Source organism: Rhinolophus sinicus, chromosome 11 (genome assembly GCF_057876585.1).
Source record: "Rhinolophus sinicus isolate RSI-liver-muscle chromosome 11, RSI-T2T, whole genome shotgun sequence".
Taxonomy (NCBI): Eukaryota; Metazoa; Chordata; class Mammalia; order Chiroptera; family Rhinolophidae; genus Rhinolophus; species Rhinolophus sinicus.
This window is the reverse complement of record NC_142511.1, coordinates 18990173-19014486: the sequence shown is the minus strand read 5'-3', so window position 1 is coordinate 19014486 and position 24314 is coordinate 18990173. Positions and strand designations below refer to the sequence as shown.

At 34.8% G+C, this 24314-nt stretch overlaps 1 protein-coding gene across 4 annotated transcripts in view; it reads left to right on the top strand.

The window, feature by feature from the left end:
* SYT14 (synaptotagmin 14) overlaps nucleotides 1-24314 on the top strand; it is a 183697-nt gene that overhangs the window by 36689 nt on the left and 122694 nt on the right. For 2 of the 4 annotated variants that reach the window (XM_019714488.3, XM_019714489.3), the window contains exon 3: nucleotides 20211-20375. In XM_019714488.3, the coding sequence (XP_019570047.3) occupies nucleotides 20211-20375 (165 nt within the window). Of the gene's footprint in view, nucleotides 1-20210; nucleotides 20376-21677; nucleotides 23437-24314 lie in introns of those variants that run through there. The other 2 variants (XM_074322503.2, XM_074322505.2) reach the window with 2 other exon arrangements.

Here is a 24314-nt window from a genome sequence, read left to right as displayed (position 1 = left end):
TTCTAGTTCTTTGAGGTGTAACATGAGGTTACATATTTGGGATTTTTCTTGTTTCTTGAGATAGGCCTGTAATGATACAAATTTCCCTCTTAACACAGTGCGTACGGTGGGGTTTAAATCCCTCATACCCCTCTGTTCTGGCAGGTTTTTAAAAGAAACTACTTTAAAATGCACTCTTCTCTTTAAAGCGTAAATGCTTCTATGTCATTTATTATTTTTCTATAAATAATAGATTCTATAAATAAATTATTCTATAAATTGTTCTATAAATATTCAAATAATTCAATAAAATATGCAAAGTAAAAAGAGTCAACAATAAAAATGAGAATTCTCGTTATCTGTCCCTAACGCATGGCTCAGAAAAAACGAAGATTCTCGTGATCCGTAAGCAACGTGTTAAAACTGCTTTCGCTATATCCCAAAAATTTTGGTGGATATATTTTCATTGTCATTTGTTTCTATGTATATTTTGCTCTCTCCTCTAATTTCTTCTTTGACCCGGTCGTTCTTTAAAAGTATCTTGTTTAATCTCCATGTATTTGTGTTTTTTCCTGCTTTGTTTTTGCAGTTGATATCCAATTTCAAAGCCTTGTGGTCAGAGAATATGCTTGGTATGATTTCAATCTTAAATTTGCTGAGGCTGATTTTATGTCCCAATATATGGTCTATCCTTGAGAATGTTCCATGTACACTAGAAAAGAATGTATAGTCTGATGTTTTAGGATGAAGTGCTCTACATATGTCAATTATGTCCATTTCATCTAATGTGTCATTTAGGGCTGCTATTTCGTTATTTATTTTCTGTTTGGATGATCTATCCATGGCTGTCAATGATGTATTTAAGTCCCCTAGTATAATTGTGTTTTGGTCCATTTCTCCCTTTAGTTCTGTTAGTAGTTGCTTGGTATATTTCGGTGCTCCCTGATTTGGGGCATAAATATTGATGACTGTTATGTCTTCTTGTTGTATAGTCCACTTTACCTTTATGAAATGTCCATCTTTGTCTCTTGTTATCTTTTTCACCCTGTTCATCTGATATCATTATGGCTACACCTCATTTTCTCTGGGTACCATTTGCTTGTGGTGTCAATTTCCATCCTTTCACTTTGAATTTATGCTTGTCCTTGTAGCTGAGATGTGTCTCTTGGAGACAGCATATGTTTGGGTTTAGTTTTTTGATCCAGTCTGCTATTCTGTGCCTTTTTATTGGTGAGTTCAGTCCATTTGCATTTAGGGTGATTATTGATATGTGAGGATTTCCTGTCATTCTATCTTTAGTTTTCTGGTAAGGCTGTGTTTCCATTATTTCTTTTTCTTTTTGTTGTTGTCTATTATTTCTGTGTGGTGGTATTCTATGATGTTTTCCTCTGTTTCTTCTTTTATTACAGCATATATTTCAGTTCTGGATTTTTTTTTTTTTTTTTTGAGTGGTTATCCTTAAGTTTATGTAAAAGAAAGTTTGATGTTTAGAGTATTCCATTTTCTTCAGCACGCTTACTTTCTCCATTCCCATATTCCAGTTCAGGGCTTTACTCTCCCCCTTTTTATGTTTTGGTTGCCACAAATTGTCCCTGTTGATGGTGGTCGAATAGCCTCCTTTAGTATTTCTTATAGTGCAGGCCATGTATTAGAAATTCCCTCAGCTTCTGTATGTCTGTAAAGGTCTTTATTCCTTCTTCATATGTAAAGGATATCTTTGCTGGATATATTATTCTTGGCTTATAATTTCTCTCTTTCAATAGTTTGAATATTTGGTTCCACTCCCTCCTGGCTTGTAGAGTTTCTGCTGGAAAATCTGATGATATTCTAGTGGGCTTTCCTTTGTAGGAATGAAAGTCTTCTTTTCCCTGGCTGCCTTGAGGATTCTTTCTTTGTCGTTGATTTTTGACAGCTTCAATACAATGTGCCTTGGAGAAGGCCTGTTGGGGTTGAGGTAATTAGATGTTCTATTTGCTTCTTGGGTTCGAGGATCCAGTTTTTTCCACAAGTTTGGGAAATTCTCATCGACTATTTGTTTGAATATACTCTCTGTTCCCTTCTCTCTTTCTTCTCCTTCTGGTATGACCATTATTCTTATATTGCTCTTTCTGATGGAGTCAGAAAGTTCTTGTAGCGTTCTTTCATTTCTTTTAAGTCTCAAGTCTCTTTCTTCTTCCATCCATGTCTTTTCCAGGTTTCTATCTTCGATGTCACTGATTCTTTCCTCCATCTGGTCAACTAAGCTGGCTATTTCATTCTTAATTTCTTCTATTGAGGTCTTAATCTCCAGAAATTCTATTTGGTTCTTTTTCAAAATTTCAATCTCTTTCATAAAACGCTCATGTTGTTCTTTGATTGTGTTTCTGAGTTCATTAAACTGCCTTTGTGTGTTTTCTTGCATCTCGTTGAGTTTTTTCAGAACTGTAATCTTCAATTCTCTGTGATTTAAGTCACATATTTCCATATCTTTAAGTTCCTTTTCTGGAGACTTTTCACTTTCTTTCTGAGCTGTCTTGTTGCCTTGGTTATTCCTGCAGAGATTCACCCAAACAGGTGGGGCCAGGGGCAGGTGAGTTGTGAGAGGTGGCCCAGAGCAATGGCAGGGACCACCACCACAGCCAGTCCTGCTTCCACAGCTCCCTCCCCTTTGCCGGAACTAGTTGGGCTGCAAATCTGTGTCTGCGGTCCACAGTTCTCAGAATAGCAAACATTCTGTTCTTTTGCTCTGACACTGCCACTGTTCCACTTCTGGCACCAGGCAGGTGGGGGCGGGGTGAGCTCTGGGAGGGTAGGGAGAGGGCGGCTAGTCTCAGTGCCTAAGGCTTCCATTCTCTGCTTGGCAGTGAGGGCTTAAACCACTGTTTTCAGCCTTCTTCCCTCAGTCTTTTCTCCGAGGTCTCTGCCATGAGCGTTGGGTTCAGCCATGTTATATGCTGTCCCCTCAGCTCTATGGGCCATAAGCGGAGCCCTAGTAGTCGGAGTTCTTCCCTCTCCTGCAGCTGCAGTAGTTCCGGGATGCAGCGAGCTCAGAGCACTGAGCTAGGTCTGCGTCCTGCGCCCGTGCGCCTCTGTCACCGCGCTTCTCCCTTCCCCCCTCCCCCACTCCTGCGATTCGCCCACCTTTAGGTGAATTCAGTATGGGCCTCTTCGTCTTGCCTGTCTGCTGTGCATGGAGTCCTTTGTGGAGTTATTGTTGTTCCATTTGTTGTAAATTCCAAGGGAGATTTACAGAGGCTTACCTCACGCCGCCATTTTGATGATGTCTAGAATATCCTTATTTTTAAAGGTCTTTTGTGAAAGTTTTAGCAGTTTACATTGATGATAATCTCATATAAGACTGTTTTTTTTTTTATCTTGGTGGGAAAAAACCTTTTAAATTGGTGTATTATTGTTTTACATTACATTTCTCTGATTATTGTGCAGTAATTTTTCATGTTTCATGGTGGTTTATGAAATTGCTCTTGTAGGTTTATTAATTTTCTTTATTTAAAAATATTATTGTGTTAAGATTGATACATTTTTCTTTTTCTTTTTTGCCATATGTTAATTTTTGCCCTCTCTTTATTGTTTAACTTTGAATTTGATTTTGGCTTATTTTTTTAATTAAGCATTGCAATATTTTTTTATCAGTTTCCAGTACACAAAACAATGTTATAGTTAGACATCTATCATTTATATCCCTCACACTATATCAACCCCCCTCCCCCGATCCACTATGCCTCTGACATCGCACACAACCATTACTTTTCCACTGTCTCTTTTCTAATGGTGTACTCCGCTTCTTGTAACTACACACACACACACACACACACATATAAACTTGTAGTTGACATTCATTATCGTTCAACTTCAGCTTCAGGTGTACAGTGCAGTGATCAGGCATCTATATCTTCCCTTAGGTGGTCTCCCTAACGAGACAGGAGTTGATTTTGGCATATTTTGATCATAGGGTTTTCATATTTTTTATGTAGGGAGAAAGTATTAATCATTTTATTTATGGTTTATTTGTTTTATTTTATGTTTATATAAATTTTACCTAAAATCAAAATTTTTCTTAACAGTTTTCTCAAATAGTTGATACATTTTTTTCTGGTTATAAAAGAACTATAAGTTCACTGTCATCAAACATTTGGGAAACAGATTAAGAAAAAATTGAAAATGACATGTATTATCCCTGTATCCAGAAACGACAACACTATTTATTGAATATCAGCAAATTAATTTTTCTCTACTGATAGGAAATTCCTTCTTTATTATATGCCAACTTACTATGTATACTGAATTATATTGAACTTTTATATTGTTTCACTGTTTTATCCTTTTGTTACTATAATTATAATTTGGTAATATGTTTCAATATCTGGTTTAATGAAATCTCATTATATGGCTTTTTAAATATCTGAAATTGATTTATATGGAAACTCATTTCCCCCCTCAGAGTCCTGGTTTCCCTACAATGTATTGAAAAGATGATTTCTCTCTACTTCTCTGCAGCCATCACTGACATATATCAGAATACATATGTGCATGTGTCGGTTTCTGACGTATCTCTTCTGTATTATTGGTCTATTGTCTATCCCTGTGCCAGGACCACTTCATTTTAATTCTAGTTTTAAAAGAATTCTTTATGTCGGGTAGAGCATCACCAGACAGGTTTTTATTTTATGCTCACCAAGCAACTTTTTAATTACTGTTTTAGCTTTTTAGGTACTCTTATACCAGGAAGAGTATCCTCATTTGACATTCTGTTAACAGTGCTGTTATTCTAAAAGAGTTTTCTCCAGTGTATGTTTTAAGAGTCATTCATATATCTTCTTCCCATTTGGATTTGGCTACTATGTACCAGAATCTGAAGATAAATTGATTGCTTCTATGCCTAAATTCATTTTCCCCCCCATATACATCCTCTGGGCCCTGATAAAAGACAAGTTTTTGACTTCTAACGGTGAGGACAAGACAATGCTATTCTGAAAAGCTGCTTGCTGGCCAGTTGCTTGCTGGCAATGCTCCCTTTGAAACCATTACATTATACTTCTTAGGGGTGTTAGGATTTGTAAGTAAAATGTCTCAATGTGGATTTTTTTTAACATAGAGTATGATTTTGTTTATGAAACAAAGTTGTTACTTATTCCTAAAACAAATACTTATTGAGTACTACCATATTCTAGGTCCTGTGTTAGGGATTGGGAAGGGAACTAATGATGTATTTGAAAGTTCCTACTTTTATGGAGTTCTCTTTTGGAGGAAGCAGACAAATAACTGGACGGTTTTGATCCATTGTGATAAGTCTTATGAAAGAGTATGTTCAGTGCACTATGAGGGCATGTAGTTAGGGCCTCTCACCCATCCATAAAGTCTGAGAGGGCTTTCTGGAGGAGTCCACATCTGAGCAGGCTCCTGAAACATAAGAGATTTGAATTGGCAAGGTCAAGTGAAGAGAGAAGGGAGGCAGAGAAGGGCAGTTCAATCAAGTATGTGGGAAAACCTGGAGTTTTGAAACCTGAAGTTTCTTCTTCACAAACAAGAGCCTGGGACATGCTGGAAACATTATAATACTTTATATGAATTAGCAACTCTGTCTTAGAAATTTTAATTCCTGATTTATAAGGAGTAATCAACAGTTTATCTTGGATAATTAGTAAAAACTATTAGTTTTAACAGTGATTTTTCAGGGGTTCCGATTCCCTTTTTTTTTTTTAACTGTAAAAGATGATTTGCATGTAAAGCATGCAAAGAAATTACTATACAATAGTATTCTACAGTCATGTGCCACATAATAACATTTCAGTTTATGATGGACCGCATATATGTGGTCCCATCAGATTATAATGGAGCTGAAAAATTTCTGTTGCCAGGTGATGTTGTAACCATTACAAGCCATCATAATGTTGTAATGCAGCGTGTCACTCACGTTTGTGGTGACGCTGGTGTAAACCTGCGCTGCCAGTCATACAAAAGTATAGCACATACAGTTACGTCCGGTGCCTAATACTAGATAGTGTTAATAAACACCTGGGTTACTGGTTCATGTATTTACTATACTGTAGTTTTTATCATTATTCAAGCGTGTACTCTTTCTACTTACAAAAACAAAACACAAAAAACTTGCTATTAAACAATCTGTCACGTTACACTGGCATAGCCTCATGCATGTTATACGGAGGGTGCCAAAAGCATGTATACACATTTCAAGAAAGGAAAGCAACTGTATTAAAATTGTAATACTCAATATATACCAATAATAAAAGATGAATACAAGTCACGTTTGACTTCTGTGCAATTACAAGAGGTGCTCAAAGTAGTTGCCATCAGCGTCCAGACACTTCTGATTATAGTGACCTACTACTTGAGCAACATTGACCAGAGTGCCTACTTGTATACAGTTTTTTGGCACCCCCGGTATTATCTCAGCACTCACTCAGTACACAGCTATTTGCTATTCCCTGACTTCAAGTTGCTGGGCCAGAAAACAAGAACATTCGGTTAGGGAGGGAGTGACTCAAATAGCCTCTTTGGCCTTAGACCTAGTCACCAATAAGGGCAAATGTGATAACCAGCGAGGTTGGCACAAGGCAAAAAAGCAAAACTGGCTCTAACATCAGTATGTGCCCGAGAGATATCCTAGGTTGTACAGCTTGCCAAGAAGCCTCGTGGCTTACTTGTTGGGCTTTCCAATCTTAATCTAGAATCTAGATCCTATCTGTAAATTTGAAGTTTTATTTTAGAAAAAATTGTGAGATTTATTTAAGAAAGCTAGATGTCATATACAAGTATGTTTTCCTTGTCTACATAACTAGCCATTCTTGCATGGAAAGAAATTAATAAGTTATCTTGACATATTTTACTGAGACATAAAGATTACTCCTTGGTGTCACATGTTTTTCTAGATAATTGGAAGGTGGTATTTTCATAACTTGTATGAGTATTTTCTCATGTAACTGCCATGGTTGTTTTTTAAAAAAATAATGACATTTGGAACCTACAATCTATATTCATTTACTTGAATATCAATATGATCTCTACGGAAGGAAGATCTTTTGGTAAAACGTGAATGAACTTGAACTACTGCCTTTTTAATATGTTCACAAAATCAGTAAATAATTTGTTTCATTAGATGATTGTGATACAGTGTCATGGATTGGAAGGTCTCTGTCATTGGAAATAGAAGCATTAATGGAGCAAGTACAGAAACAACATTTAAAAAATTACTATAGGGTATGATATGTGTGTTGACACCTTTACGAGTTGTATATGTGAGACAGCTTAAAAGGTCAGCTCCAAGAAGAGCCTCTATCTTCCAGCCGGTTCAGTTGAGCTACCCAGCATGTCAGGCTGTCATCATTTCTTGCTTGAATTATTGCAGTTACCTTATAAACTGTCTGTTACTAGTTCTCCTCCATTCCCATCCTTATTGCTACACAAGAGTGATTTTATCACTTCGATACTTAAAATACTTTATTGAGTGCCCCTCATCGTCAGGATAAAGTTCAAACTCCTTAACAATTTTTACAAGGACTTCCGTGGTTTTGGCCTTGCTTACTATCCAGCTTCATCTCTTGCCATTTTACACCTTTTGTTCTGTTCCCTTTGTGTGTCATTATCTCTTGCTGGCCCTTTTTACTATAAATAATCTTCTTTCTTTTTGTTTTGCCCCTTCCTCTTATTCTAGAATCTTCCTATATTAGTTTAGGGGACACTTTCTTCAGGAAGTATTCTCTTATCTTCCAAGTCAAGGTTAGGTGCCCCTGTAGCATTTTATTACGTCTCTGAGTTCAGGGACCAATTTGTTTGTTCAGGCCTCACTCCTATTGCTTGGTGTTTATTGAATAAATTAATGTAAAGTTAGTACCTCTCAGACTTTTCCACTGACAGAAAAAAGAACGTCTATCCCCTATGGGTACACAAAAATATCTAGCTGCTAAAGGCACCAAAGTTTCTTAAGGTTTCGCGTTTTATTTTGAAATTTCAACAATTTTTTTAAAATTTGGTTTTATTTTTATAATTTAAAATATAAAGACCTGTCCTTATTAGTTAAGTTATACAGTATTTCCTTAAATTTCCAATTAAAATAGACACTACTGAAAGATGTGTCATGGTACACCACCAAATTTTCTCTGAATTTTATTATTCCAAGCTTTTCTTTCTTTTTCTTTTTCTTTTGTTTTTTGATTGACATAGTCTTTCTTCTGCTATGTGATCAATGCTGATTTTGTTACGGGTGATCTGGTTAACCTGTAGCACCACTACTTATTTTATAAAACAATTTAACTTGAAAGTAGTCCCTGCTTCAAGGACTTAAAATTTATATTTACAACCTCTAAAGACCAAGACTCATGTTGCTTCCTACTTGATTCTGCTCTGACTCTGTCATGCTTGTTCAGTGATTGTTCAGTAACTATATTCACAGCTGAAATTAGAGGGAATGTGTTGGAACTCTTGAAAGCTTTTAAGTTTTCTTTAAAATTTTAAATATTTTTGCTTTCATTATATCTGTTGATATATATATATAAACAAAAAAGGTAGAAAGACATCACTTTGCAAATGGAGCTCCACAGTCTTTATTTTCAGTGTGCATTAGGAATTCAAGTACATAGTTCTTAACATTTAAATTGCTGTATGGAAGTAGGATCACAATATGATGTTGAGCTCTTATCATCAGTATTGTGTGCTGGACCTGTTAGTGGTAATAAGAAAACATGTGTTTTTAAGGTAGATGGACTTTTGATTGCATACTTCAGACACAGTAAATCCACATACCTTGAACTGTGCTGTATTTTCAGCAGAGGCTATGTTTTTCAAAATGGATCAAGTTTAGGGCAAAAAAAGATGTTTTAAGGGTGAGCAAAGGATATTTTAATCACTCCAGAAAGAAAAGTAGTTAGAGAGTGACATCAGCAAGATGACAGACTAGGAGGTCCTAACACTTGCCACCCCCCCCCCAAAAAAAAAAAAAGATTAAGGAACTAATGATGAAAATAGTTGTAGGACAGCTCTGGAATGCAGTGAAGAAGCTGCAGCAATCCTGTGGCGCACAGAAACTGAGAACAGCTGCATAGAAGAGCATAGGAAGCATTTTACCTGCACGACCTCATCCTTTGGTCTTGCAGAGCTTGACACCAAGAGGGATTCCCTTGGCCATGACCTCCCCTTAGCCGGAAAAAGAGGAGCAGGAAGACTCCAGCAGCTTTCACCACTGCCCTGGAGAAACCCAGAAGCTTTTACTACTGCTGTGGACACCTATAGCTTTTGACACAGAGGACTTCCACTGCCTTTGTAAACACTGACTTCAGCTGATGGAGCTATCCAGACTCCACCTCACTAAGCCCCCCCTCTCCCCCGGGAGTAGCCACCTCTGTGTCTCCCCCTTCCCCACTTCAGGAATACAGCCACTGCAGCGCCCCCACATGGGGTCTGGAGCCATCTCTTTGTCTCTCCTCAATTCCAGGCTAGAGTTGTCATCATCTCCCTCATCCCCCTATCCTGGTGCCACTGTGTTCTTGCCCCAGGTCCTGATTCCATAGCCATTCCACATGTACCCAGACACTGGGCGCTGCAGCTGATCTGCCTGTGTCTGTACCTTAGGCACTGGCATTGCTGTGCAGGTGGCTGGCACACCCATGCTCTGGCCACTGGTGCCACCACTGAACTCATGTGCATGCCCTGGTGCCAAGAGAGATCCTTGGACACAGCTTCCCCCTTCCCCTCACTGCGGAGAAGGACAGCAGAAGGACCCCAGTTGCATTTAAAATTATCCAGTCAGAAGAGAAAAATGACCCCCCCCAAAAAAAAAAATAATGAAAAATGATGAAGAAAGCCTATGGGATTTATGGGACACCATCATGGGAACTAATATATGCATTATTGGAGTGCCATATGGAAGAGGTGGTTGGGGGAGGGGACAGAAAGCTTACTTAAAGAAATAGTGAGTAAGAACTTCTTAAATCTGAGGAGGGAAATGGGCATCCAGATTCATGAAGCTCAAATGTTCCCATACAGGATCAATGCAAAGAACAGTGTATTGAGACACATTATTATCAAATTGTCAAAAGTCAAGGACAAATAATTTTCAAAGCAGCAAGAGAAAAGCAACTTGTCCATACAAGGGAACCTCCACAGAACTATCAGCATATTTCTCAGAAGAAACTTGTAGGCCTGGGGAGAGTGAGATGATATATTCCAAAAGCTGAAAGAAAAACCTGTCAACCAAGAATACCATACCTGAAATGAAGCCAGGATAAAATCTTTCCCAGATAAACAAAACTCAAGGGAGTTTGTCACCCTTAAATCTGCTGTAGAAACCAGCAGAAAACCAGAAGAAACCAGGAAGGGCTATACTTACATCAGGCAGAATAGACTTTAAATCAAAAACTGTCTCGACAAAAATTTTGTTACATAATGATAAAAGGGCCAATTCAACAGAAAGAAATAATCATTATAAATATATATACCCCCAATATCAGAGCACCGAAATATATAAATTAAATATTGACAGATCTGAAGTCAGAAATTGATAGCAATACAATAATTGTAGGGGACTTGAATACCTCACTTACTATAAGGGGTAGAAAAATCAATGAACAGCTAGCTTGAGCAGTGCTACAAATCAAATGGACCTAACAGACATATACAGAACGTTACACCCAACAGCAGAATAATTCATGTTCTTAAGCACATGCAGACATTTTCCAGGATAGATCACATGTTAGGTCACAAAACATGTCTTAACAAATTTAATAAAATTGAAATATCAAAAATCTTTTATGACCACAATGAAATAAAACCAGAAATCAGTAACAGGAAGAAAATGGGAAAATTCACAAATACGTAGACTAAACAACACACTCATGAAAAACCTTTGGGTCAAATAGGAAATCAAAAAGACATTTTAGGGGGCAGTCGGATGGCTCAGTTGGTTAGAGCGTGAGCTCTTAACGACAGGATTGCTGGTCCGATTCCCACATGGGCCAGTGAGCTGCGCCCTCCACAACTGGATTGAAAGAATGACAAGTTGGAACTGATGGGCCCTGGAAAAAGAGTTTCCTAATATTGCCCATTAAATAATAAAAAGATTTTAAAAGTATCTTGAAACAAAGGAAAACAAACCACAACATACTGAAACTTACAGGATACAGAAAACGCAGCTAAGAGGGATGTTTAAAAATGATACATGCCGACATTAAAAAAGCAGATGGATCTAAAATAAACAGCCTAATTTCACACCTCAAGGAACTGGAAAAAGAAGATCCAAACCAAATTTAACAGAATAAATGAAATAATAAAGATTTGTGCAAAAATTGAGAATAAAAACAATAGATAAGTAGGAATAATAACGCTAACAATTATTTTTTGAAAAGATAAACAAAATTGGCAAATCCTTAGCTATAATAAGAAAAGAGAGAAGACAAATAAAATCAGAAACGAAAGAGGAGACATTACCACAGAGCCTCAGACTGTTATTACTATTATGAATAATTGTACACCAACAAACTGTATAACCTAGAAACATGGTTCAATTCCTAGAAACATACAATGTATGAATACTGAATCAAGAAGAAATAGAAAGCCTGAACAGACAGATAATAAAAGGAATTTGAATCAAAAATCTCCCAACAAAGAAAACCCTAGACCAGATGAGTTCATGGGTGAATTGTACCAAAAATTCTAGGAAGTATTAATACCAATCTTTCTTAAAGTCTTCCAAAAAGTAAAAGAAGACTGAATACTTCGCACAAAACTCATTTTGTGAAACCAGCATCCCCATGATACCCCTTGACACAGACACTTCAAGAAAATAGAACTATAGACCAATATCTTTAAGGAATATAGATGCAAAAAAATTATCAATAAAATACTAGCAAACTGAACTCAACAGCACTTTAAAAGGATGCTGCACCATCACCAAGTGGGATTTATCCCTGGGATACAAGAATGGTTTAACATACACAAATCAATCAGTGTGGTACAATACATTAACAAAAGGAGAGAAAGAAACCACATGATCAACCCAACAGATGCAGCGAAAGCATTAACAAAGTCTGTATTCGTTCATGATTAAAACTCAATAAAATAGGTATAGAAGGGATTTACCACAATAAAGGCCATATATATAAACATATATATATATATACATATATATACATATACGTATATACATATGTATATATACACACACAATGTATATATATATATATATATATATATATATATATATATATATATATATATATATATGTAATCCACAGCTAACATTATAATCAATGAGGGGAAACTGAAAGGTTTTCTTCTAAGATCTAGTATAAGGTACAGGGGCAGGATTCTCAGTTTCACCACTTCTTTTCAACATAGTACTGGAAGCCCTAGCCAGAACAATTAGACAAGAAAAAGAGATAATTAGTATTCAAATTAGGAAGAAGTAAAATTATGTTTATTTTTAGATGACATGATCATGATCATATACATAGAAAACCGTAAAGACTCACCATCAACAAAAAAAACTTTTAGAACTAATAAAGTAAGTCAAATTATGGTATACAAAATCAACATACAAAAATCGGTCATGCTTTTATCACAAAAAAAAGAACTATCAAAAAGGAAATTAAGAAAACAATCCTATTCATAATCACAACTAAACAAATACAATAATTAGGAATAAACTTAACCAAAGAGATAAAAGACATGTACACTGAAAACAGGTTATTATTGATGAAGGAAAATTAAAGAAGGCACAGATAAATGGAAAGACATACTGTGTTCATAGATTAGAAGAATTAATGTTGTTAAAATGTCCATACTACCCAAAGTGACCTATGCATTCATTGCCATCCCTATCAAAATCTCAGTGGCATTTTTTACAGAAGTAGAAAAAAAGAATCCTAAAATATCTATGGAGCCGCAAAAAAACCCAAATAGCCAAAGAAATTTTGAGCTAGAACAACGAAGCTGGAAGCATCATACTAACTAATTTCAAACTATATTATAAAGCTACAGTAATCAAAACAGTATGGTACCAGCATTTAAAGGGGGGGGGCATTATTAGACCAATGGAAAAAATAGCCCAGAAATAGATCCATGTACATCTGCAGTCAGCTGTTCTTCAGCAAGGGTTCCAAGAACGCATAATGAGGAAGGATAGTGTCTTCAGTAATGGTATTGAGAAAACTGGATATCTATATACAGAAAAAGGAACTGGGGCCCTTATACAAGAATCAACTCATTATCGATTTAAGACTTACATGTAGGACATGAAACCATAAAACTGCTAGAAGAAAACAGGGAAGAAGTTTGACATTGGTCTGGGGAATGATTTTTCTTCAGTATGACACCAAAAGCACAGGTAATGAGAGCAAATATAGACAAGTGGGATTGCATTAAACTAAAAAGCTTCTGCACAGCAAAATAAACAGTCAACAGAATGAAAAGGCAACCTATGGAATGGGAGAAAATATTTGCAAACCGTATATCTGATAAGGGGTTAATATCTAAAATACTACAACTCAATAGCAAAAAAAAATCAAGATTGATTTAGAATTTTTTGTTGCTGTTAATGATATTTGAATGAAATTTCAATTTATTATATCATACTTATAAGACATATCAGTTCAACTTGGTTTAACGTTTGAAGCAAGTTGGATAGCATTTATCTTACTAGCTTCCTCAGGTAACTTTTTCCTACAGGGCAGTTTTATTTCTAAGATCCTAGGTGATGTCCTGCATCACTACTGCCATCTGTGCCTTTCCCTCTGTTGTCTCTTTAAGCTACTCAACAGGGAATTATATCACTTCTAAATAAATGCTTTTTTTTCTGTTCTTTTTTTTTTTTCACTGATTTTTATAAATAAAATCGAGTGAATAGTTTTATATTACTATATTCATTTCTTCGATTTATGTTTTTCCAGCTTTGTGTAACTTATATCATAATGTAAAAATTCAAGGGACATTTTATTTATGGAAGTAACTGAGATGTTACAAAAGAATATTTAAACGTCAAAATAATCTTTTGTTTTTCTACATTGTTTCTTGGAAATACTGGTAAATTCTCTATTTTATGTCCAAAGCAGAGCAAAACAAATTGTGGAGTTTTTCTGATTGGAATATCAGAAAAAATATTTAGGGCTATTAAATAGAAAGCAAGTGTTTCTTTTAAAATGAAAATTGAGCTTCTTATATAGTTCACATTTTGTTCAAGAGATAGAATTGCATCTATTAAATAAATTATTAGTCCCCATGTCATGTAGTTAGAGGATTCGTGTTTCATGCCCAGCAGAACAAGTCAGCAATACAGACTTTATAATGTAAATTGTAAGTTGTTTCCTTTTATTCCTTTTTTAAAAGAATTATAAGAAGCATAGATACTTTTGTTTAAATTTACATGTAAAATATAATAGAACAGTTTTGTAAAATTTATTTTATAATCGTTTTGATACAGATAAATTTTATTTAGAGAAGAATATTGTACAAAAAATAATATTTTTCTTATTTTTTTGTATATCCTAATGTTTTCCTAATAAATTTTATATAGAAAATGTTCTTTTGTGGCAAAATGCAAATAGAATTAAGGTGGATTGTGCAATACTTTGAAGTCAAAATGGATTTGCTCTTGCCTTTATTTTGTAAGACTATAATTTTGTCATTTTCTTTCCATGACCAATTTATCTGTAGACATTAAAATGAATTTTACTTTTATTGTTGAAGGTTGAATTTTGACAAAAATGGTATTTCTACAAGTTTAGGTTTTTAAATATATAAATATTCATTTCTAAATATATAGTAAAGATAACTACTGAAGCCCGTTAAGTATATATAACATAAATAATCATTAAGCTAAACTTTTTGTTATTTTTTAGTGAGATATTATACCTGTACCCTTTTTTTCTTTGCAGTATTGTCTTTAGATACTTTATACAGAGGATCATGTTGCTCACAGAAACCTTACCTACATTTTATCGAGCATTACTAATGAACGTCGACTTATGTTTTATAGAATACTTTTAGTTTTTAAACCGTTATTTATTTTATTAACTTTTCAAACATGGTATATTATATAAGGACGTACCATTGATTTTGGTTTCTAAACATAGTGCTAAAATTAACTTTAGATTATTTTGAAGAGTATCTCGAATAGAAAAAAAATTAGGATTCCAGTATTATAATTTATATATTTATTTTGAGAAAGCTGAATTTACTTGCTGTCTTTTAACGTGTAAAAGCTAACCTATAACATAGTTTCTCATATTATATGTAGTAAATTATGTTACTTTGATCACATAGCTTTGCCGTCTTTTCTATATTGCAGGTTGGTAAATAAGGAAGCGATATTGGTGTTTAAGACCATGGGCTCTGGCGTCAGAATGTCTGGGTTCAAAATCAGGTTCTATCATATCCTAGATTTGTGACCTTAGACAAGTTATTACTCTCTGGGCCTCAGTTAAAGGCTAAGATAATATATAGTACTTAACTATCATAAAGTTGTTTTGATCATTAAAGTTTAAAATGGAAGAGATTATAACAGTGCCTGGCAAATAAGAAGCAATAAGGATTACTGTTTAACATTTTGGGCTCAGGAGTCAGTGTGCTGCATTCAAATCAAGATTCTATCACTAAATAATAATGTTAAGGTCTGGAAAATTCTACTTATTCTGAGCTTGAATACCCATAGCTGTACAGTTGGATTGTATTGAGATTGTAGCTGTGTGCTGTTAAATAGAGATTGTGAAGGTCCTCCTGAAGAGGTAATATGCATTTTTAAATAGCATTTACTTGCTTGCCATGGATGATCTAGAATGTTTCAAAAAAGTAGGTTTATGTGTAGATAAATTAACCATAATCTTAGAAATACTTATGTAGAATGGCTTTATAAGCAAATTCATAGTATAAATAAGATTTTAGGGGTAAATTCCATTCATATCTTGGATGAAAATATACTCTATATTAGTGAGATCTAAGTTAGTATAATTTTATTTATTTATGATGCTACAGCATTCATGTCTTTAGTTTAATTTCAGTTTATTTCCATTGCAGTTTTATGTACAAGTGGGATTTATCAAATGCTTCTATACTTAAAACTATTAACCAGCTAACTTCTGGTATCATGCCATTTAAAATAATAAATATTGGAGTGGTCCGTTACCTCAGTTGGTTTGAGCGTGGTGCTCGAGGTTGCCAGTTCAATCCCCACCTGGGCCACTATGAGCTGTGCCCGCCTTAAAAAATATAAATAAATAAATAAATAAATAAATAAATAAATAAATAAATAAATAAATATTGTTTTAATACTGAGATAAAGATGAAAAACAAATTTGAAGCTTTTTAGTACTTTGTGTTAGAAAATATGTTTATTTCTTGTCTACAACCATATTACTGTTTTAAAATTATAAATACATAAAATATTTTCAATGAATGTAGACAAGAGGCGTTTAGTCAGGTATTGGATGCGAAGGGAGTTGTGTGAGTACTTCATTTACATTAGGCATCGTTGACCTTTTCCTAGTGGGAAAATATATTTTTTTAAATTTGTCCAAAGTCACAGTATATATTTATCTAAAAATTAGTTAAGTAAGAGATTTACCATTAATAAAGCCTCTCATTTGCCAGTTTGATTTGTATTTAGTCACTGAAATCTTTCACATGGAAGAGGATAAGCAAAAGGGAAACTCCCATCTTTTATAACTAACGTGACCTTCGCCATAGCTCTATACTCACACTATATTTCCCTCTCTTTACTAGGCATCCACACTGAAATATTCTGCTGGCTTTTCTAATGTAACATGGCAGACACTAAACCCATTGTCTACCTCTCTCCTTCCACTTCCCTCCCTTGCCCTAACCCGCATGCCTTTCTTCTGTTCTTTCATTTTGGTTAATGGTGTTGCCATTCACTCAAGCCAGACACTTCAGAATTATCCTAAACGTCTCTTCATCCACATCCTCTACATCTGTTTGATTAGCTTATTGTCAGTTTTCCTTGAACAAAGACTAGAAGTCACCCCCTTTCTGCCACCACCGTTAGCTGCTTGATTTAAGAACTCATATTTTGCCACCATCCACTCCCTACTGTATTCCAGTTTTCTAGTTGTTTTTTAAAAAATAGTTCAACAAGCACAAAATCTTTAGGAGGGCGTTCAAGTTTCTTTGACATTTTGGACCTTGCTTTCATCTCCGTTCACAGCTCCTCTGGTGTGTCCTTGATCTTTTCTGAACACACATTCATTCATTCATTTCCAAATGTTTATATAATGTCAGCTGTGTGCCATGGTGCTAGGTGCTTTGAGAATACAGAGGTAAGACAGCCATGGCTGCTGGTCATTAGTGCTTATAGGATGCATGCACGTTGTTTCTGTGTCTTTGACCATGCTGTTTCACCTGCCCTCTCAGTGGTTATTAATTTTTCATGCCCTACTCAAGGGTCATCTCCTTTCTGAGTGTTTGTAACTTCCCCAGGTAGTATTGTTCTTTGTGTTCCAGTAATACGTTATATTCATACCTCTATTATAGTGCTTACCATATTATATAATACTTGTTTATAGTTGATCTTTCCCCCTAGTTTAAAATGGATGGGAGGGAGATGGAAGAGGATCACGAAACTAAGGATTGAGGTACAGGATAGACAGAGGCAAGAAGGGAAGGAGAGAAGGAGAAGCAGTATGAACAATAGGTAAGCACACAGATTCTGGAGCCAGAAGGATTTGAATCCTGACTTTGCCCCTTACTAGCTGGGCACATTGTTTAATATCTTCACAATTCATAATGGGGATAATAATAGTATACTTGTGGACATTAAAAGGGTTAACAGATGTAAAGTGCTAAAGCAGTGAATAGCACATAATATATGCTGTACGTGTTTATTGCTACTTTTATTAGCAATAATTAGCTTTCTTAGGTGAGCTATGTTTTCTATCTCATTTAGTTTTCTGAGAAGTGGGAGATTCTCACGGTGCATAATATCTTACCCTGTGTGTTCTCTTAAGGCATCAAATTTCTGAGTGTTTTAGGCCTGGACTAAAAGGAGAACTGTACATATTTCCCATTTACAGTGTAATATTGAATATAAGTATGTTGAGCATTTTGATTCTTCATAAAATACATTGAGCATTTCGCCTCTTTGTACCAGATTCTATTCTGCTTTTGACCTTTCTAACTTTTAGAAATCATGATGATAATTCTTCTGTTTTCATTTTTACCTCATCCTTCTAGTTTGATACATACCACTGTATTTATGTCCTGTACCTGAGATCATTTGATTAAAATTTTATTCTCTTTCCTGACTGTTCTTCAGCCTTAGAATGAGATGGGCAGTGCTAACACCTGGGCGTAACTTCTTGGTTCTAGTAGCAGGAACTGTTCCTCAACAGCAGCCTGATGTTCGGATAGCACTTGTACCATTCCTGCCACCTCCTCCCCTCACGCTCATTGCCTGTCCCTAACAGTGTCACTCTGCTCCATCCTCTACCACAATACTATTGACCCAACTTTGAATAGATACATCGTAATGTATCTATGACAAAGTTAGGGATGCCTGGCTTTCGCAAGTAATGCAACACTAGGAGATTAAAGCACTCATCATTGACTGGTTGGTGACTTCATTTTAAACAAATGAGTTAGATGCTCATTGCCATGGCTCTTCTGATTAAAGAAAGAATCTTGGAGGAGATGACATCTTAGTTGCTGCTTGAGCAGTGGAGGAAGAAACAGTAGGTTACAGAGGGTATTTGAGGCTTAGGATTCATTCCCAACTAATACTTGAGTATTACCATGTTTCCCCGAAAATAAGACCTAGCTAGACCATCAGCTGTAATGCATCATTTGGAGCAAACATTAATATAAGACCCAATATTATATAGTATTGTATTATATTATATTGTGACCTGGTCTTATATTATGTTACATAAGACCAGGTCTTATATTAAAATAAAATCGGGTCTTATATTAATTTTTGCTCCAAAAGATGCATTAGAGCTGATGGTCCGGCTAGGTCTTATTTTTGGGGAAACACAGTGTGTGTGTATGTATGTATGTATGTATGTATATATATATATATATATATATATATATATATATATATATATATATATATATATATATATAAGGCACTGGGGAATACAAAAATTTAGTTCCTGTTAACTCCAAATGACCAGTGTGGTGACAAGTAATGCAAATGTTGAAAGCAAAGAGAGATTGCTGAGGAGTGGAGAAGTTGGAGAAGATTTTGTCTGTTCTCACTCTACAAAATCTCCATGAGTGATTTCATGCAGTCTCTTGATACCAGATTCAATCTGGGAGTTCATCATAACAAAATTTCATTGAGTTTCTGGCATATCTGTCTCTGGACCGTTGCACATGCTGTTTCTCCTGCCTGGAGTGGTGTTAACTTGGCTAATTTTTACTAATTCTTAGAATATAGTCATAGAGACCATAACTTTCAGGAAAGCTTATTTGATCTTTCAACACTGGATTAAGTGTTTCTAAAAGGTCTCACAGTCCCTGTTCTTCCCCAGTTGTAGCTCTTATTAAGCCATGTTGTAACTGCCTTCACCAGACTGTTCAGGGAAGACAGTAAGTGTGTATATGATGATACCTGGCGTATGGCTGCTGCCCCAAAAATATCGGTTGGTTGAGTGGATGAGTGGGGTATGATAGAAAGGAGACTTGGTCAGTCTAGGCAATGGGAAGAGGATGAACAAAAACAAGGTGTGTGGTAATACATATAGCTGATTCTGAGGCAATAAGTGGAACCATTTGGTTGGAGTGTGATAATTGAAAAGAGACTGGAGCTTTGAATGCCAGGTTAAGAAGCCCAAAGTTTATTTAATAAAAAAGGGCATTGAAACTTTTAGAAATAATAATATACATTCTCACAAATTTGATTAAGTAATATACTTATGCACGGAACATAATATTTTGTAATTCTTGTGTTAAAATTTTCGTAATGTCCTTCAATTAATAAAACATGTAACTACCTATTTTGTAAACTCCTGTCTTTTAAGGTTGTTCCAACATAATGTGTAGGGAAACTTTTAGAAGATTTCAATAAATTACAATAAATTACTGTTGAATGAATTGAACAACTCTTTAAAAGGTGCAGTTTGTTTTTCTTATAAACAAAACTCTTGTGAACTATGACAGTTTAAAAATATAATTCAAATAAGGCAGTAATCTAACATTTCTATGGGGGTTTCCTTCTTATTTGTAGCTTAAAGAAGAATAAATGCTTACAGCTGTGACTTTTTTTTCTCTAGTATCTCCAGAGGCATTTGGATTTTTGTCAGCTGTTGGGGTGTTTATTATCTTGATGCTGCTACTTTTTCTCTATATTAATAAGAAGTTCTGTTTTGAAAATGTTGGCGGGTTTCCAGAGCTTGGTTCAGGATACAGTACAAGGAAGAATTCACAAGATAAAATGTGTAAGTATCATTATTGCTTCTCTTGTTTGTTCTCTATATCTGTGCTACCCTATTATTTTTTTAATATATGATAAAAAGGTTGGTTTTGACATACTGTAAACTAACCTTTGAGCCAGATTCTGTGAGACTAAACGATCTACTAAGTAAATTATGTTCAATTATCTTTCTGTTGCCCACAAGTTACTAATATATTGCATAAAGATTAATTGTATACTATCATAACACTTTTGTTTTTCATATGTAAGATTTGCTTTTTAGATTATGAGTAGATGTGATTTAAGAAGAGGGAAGTATCATATTGCTTTATATAGCTTAAATCGATTGTCCAAATAACTCTCTAGAGAGCTTTTTCCCCATGTCCATAGAAGGCTTTTGAAAGTATTTACCCCCTTTTTTTTAACCTACTGTTGAATTCTCAGCTGATAGATAATTTTATTGTTTGGAGCAGGTGGTTTTCTTTAGTAGCTTAGTGTATAGTTAAAGTCTGGTTATAACAATTAGCGTTCCTCTCCCTTCCTTGGTGTCATAGGCATTATATCACTTACTATTACTTGATACTAGGAAAGATGACGGCTATAATATTGTTCGTTCTCTTATGGAAAAGTTTTCCATGGAGTTATTTTTTAAAAATTTTATGAGTTCTTTATTTGCTATTTCCAAAGACTGGTTTATATAAATGATAGCAGGAGCAGGTTGACAATTGTAAAAGAAAGGTGTTAATTTAGTAGAATTTTGAGGAGCTATAGCAGAGAAACTTTGCATTTCTTGTCTATGTACATATGCTGGAGAGATGTTTTTCTCTTACTACTGATAACTTAAAAAGTGGTAGTCTCATTGATAAAAAAAAAAGTCTATTTGTTATTGAATTACATCTGTGACTTGCATTAGGGAACTATAGTACTTGATGTGGTTTCGATTTGATTAAGTTTGTGTTTCTCATACTTAAGCCTTGCTTTTTGATCATTTGTATAGAATGAACTGTTAAAGAGGTCTCTTTGGGGAGCCTCCAATAATTCAGCATTTCTGGTGTTTCTTTGGTCTAATGACCCCTTTACACTCTTAAAAATTATGGAGGATTCCCAAAGAGCTGATGTTTATGTGAGTTGTATTTATTGATATGTAGCATATTAGAAGTTAAAACAGGAGTTTTAAAAATATTTTTATCAATATATTTGTAAAAAAAAAAAAAAAGACTATTACATGTTGGTATAAATAACATTTTTTAATTAAAAAATATTTGTTAAAACAAAAAATGTTTGGAGAGAAGAGTGGCATTGTTTTACATTTTTGGAAAATATCTTTAATGACTGGCATAGTAGAAAAACAGCTGGATTCTCATATCTGTTTCTGCATTAATTTGTCATGTAGCCTCATGTAACTTTTTTACTTTCATTGTGAGCAAATGAAAGTGAAAAAGTTAAATATCTTCTTACTATTATTATAAAAATAGTTTTGACCTTGAGGACCAATGGAAAGGTCTTGCAGACCTTCTTCATTTTTTCTAAGCCTTGTTTTTCTTTCACTTATTAAATAGGAATAATACTTACCTCCTAGAGTTATTGTAAGATCAAATAAGATAAAAATTTTAAATCACAGTGCTTTGTATATCACAGCTACTTAGCAAGTGTTCACCCTCTGCCCTCCCCTGTTCGTCCTCTATGCACAATTGTTTAGATGTTTTCCCCTTAATATTTTTCTTAATTTGAAGTGATATTGGCAGTTTGTTAATAAGATAGAGTAGTTCCCCTACATAAGCTACTAATAAATGAACTAAAAGTATATAATAAAAATCCTTTTTATACTTCTTCTTGCAGGTATAGAATTAAAAACCAATAATATTTGAGGGGAAAATATTGCCTTGCTGCTGTTATGATAGCTATAGAGTGGGAAAAAATGTCATTACATTTAAACCACGTGGTTTGATTTTTTTTTTTTCTTTTTTGGAAGAGTCTTTGCTTCAACTTGTTTCTTTCAATACATAATACATTTACAGAAATATTTAAAAAGCCACAATGTGAAATACTAATATCAAGCTCATGAGTAGCAACATTTGAGTAAATGTTTAATTCAGATTCCACAGTGGTTATTTTAGAAGAGAAAATGTAATTATTGCACCTTTTAGGGACAAGGAAATAGAAAATGGCATTTTTCAGAACTTTTCAGCAGAATCTGCCTTCAGTGTCCTCTCTGGTGGACACAATCAGTAATGCTGTAGAAGATTTGACCAGTGCTGTTGGGGAAGTCAGCTATGCTTTGACTGACTCAGTTGCTGAACAGGTAACAAGTATGATAAATGGCTTTCGCTCAGAAGAGGAAAGGTCAGCAGCAGAAGAAGTAGATACTTCTCAACCAGAAAATGCCATGTTACCGGAAGTCTCCCAAAACATTAGTTGTCAGAAAACACAATCCAATTTACAGCACAGAACAAATCAAAGAAATTGTAATACTTCAGTTTCACAAAAGCAAGATCAAGGACTAAATGAGGAAAGAGTATTTAAACATATTAGTGATAGGCAACAGACTCTATCAAAATATCAAGAGACCAATAATGCTGGTGATTCTTCTTTGAAAGACCATGGGAGGGATGGCAGGATATCCGCTATCAAGCAGAATGCAAGGACAGGATCTGCTTCTCAAGAACTTGGACATACTGACAGTTATAAAAAAATTGGATTAGGAATTTCCAGTAATGGTACGAATGATTTAAAGGAGGTAATGTATCCAGAAATGAAAGAAAAGCATTTAAAGAAAGCTGAAAAACATATGAAAAGTAAGAGATCCAAAGGGAATGAGTATTCAGGAAATGAATGTTCTCCAAAAGGTATTTTATCAAGCAATAGACGTATGATACAGAAATCTGTTACGAAAGAAGACATACATCCAGCCCGATCAACTAATTCTAAAGATGAGTTACGTGGAAGAATAAAAGAACAAATAAATCCAACAAAATGCTTCAAAGTAAAAGGAGACATAAAAAGAAAGAAAAATGAAGCCATTTCTTCCAAGAAAGGAACAGCAAAGAGTAAAGATGAAAAATATTCTAAGATAATACCAGAAAAAGGTGAGGTCTCCTAATATGGGTTTGAGTGATAAAGTTTTTCTTACTTTTTTTTTTTAATTAGGAAAACACTATCCAAATTTATGAACTTTCCTATACATGCCTGTATATCTGTTATAAGACTTTCTTGAATTCTGTTTCTGGGAGATGTTTTTAAAGTCATTCTTTTCTTTTACCCCTCACAATCATTACAAAAGCATGTATGTTATTTGTACAACTCTTTAAGTTCAATATCGCCCTTGGTCCCTGCCTTATTTGGCCAATTTTTCAGCAGCCCTGATTTTTCTTAATGTCCATTTATTTTACAACCAGAAAATCCATGGTGTGCTGTAGTAGTTAGTATGCATGTGTAAGTTGGAATTTATTTGGTGTGCTGGAGTTGCATTTTAAAATTCTGCGTTTGTGCAACCCCTAAGTCCTTTGTACAGTGTTGCTCAAGTCTATCCCAGTAAGTGTCTATATCAAATGTCTTATATTTTTCCTTGAGAGCAATACGTTTTCTTTTATTGAGTAACATGCTTCCAGATATGTGTCTGTTCATTTAGCCATATATTCAGAATTTTATGACTGTTCTGTGTTTACAATGAGTAGACATGCACAATCTATAATTAGTTATGAATTCTCTGTGTAGAATTAAGAGTCCAACTAAGTTATCTATAGTTTTCAACCACAATGTTTTTGACAATTTACAAAACAATTAGCCAACAGTTACTTGGTTTTGGTTGCAGAATTGCTTCACACTGTTAATGACTGGTAACACCTCAGTCATTTCCACTTATTGCTGATTTGATCACAAGGCCAGAAGTGCACTGGCTTTTATTTATAAAACACGCATGTGGAATTTTTCTGTAAATTTAGATTCTTATAAAATAAAAAAATCT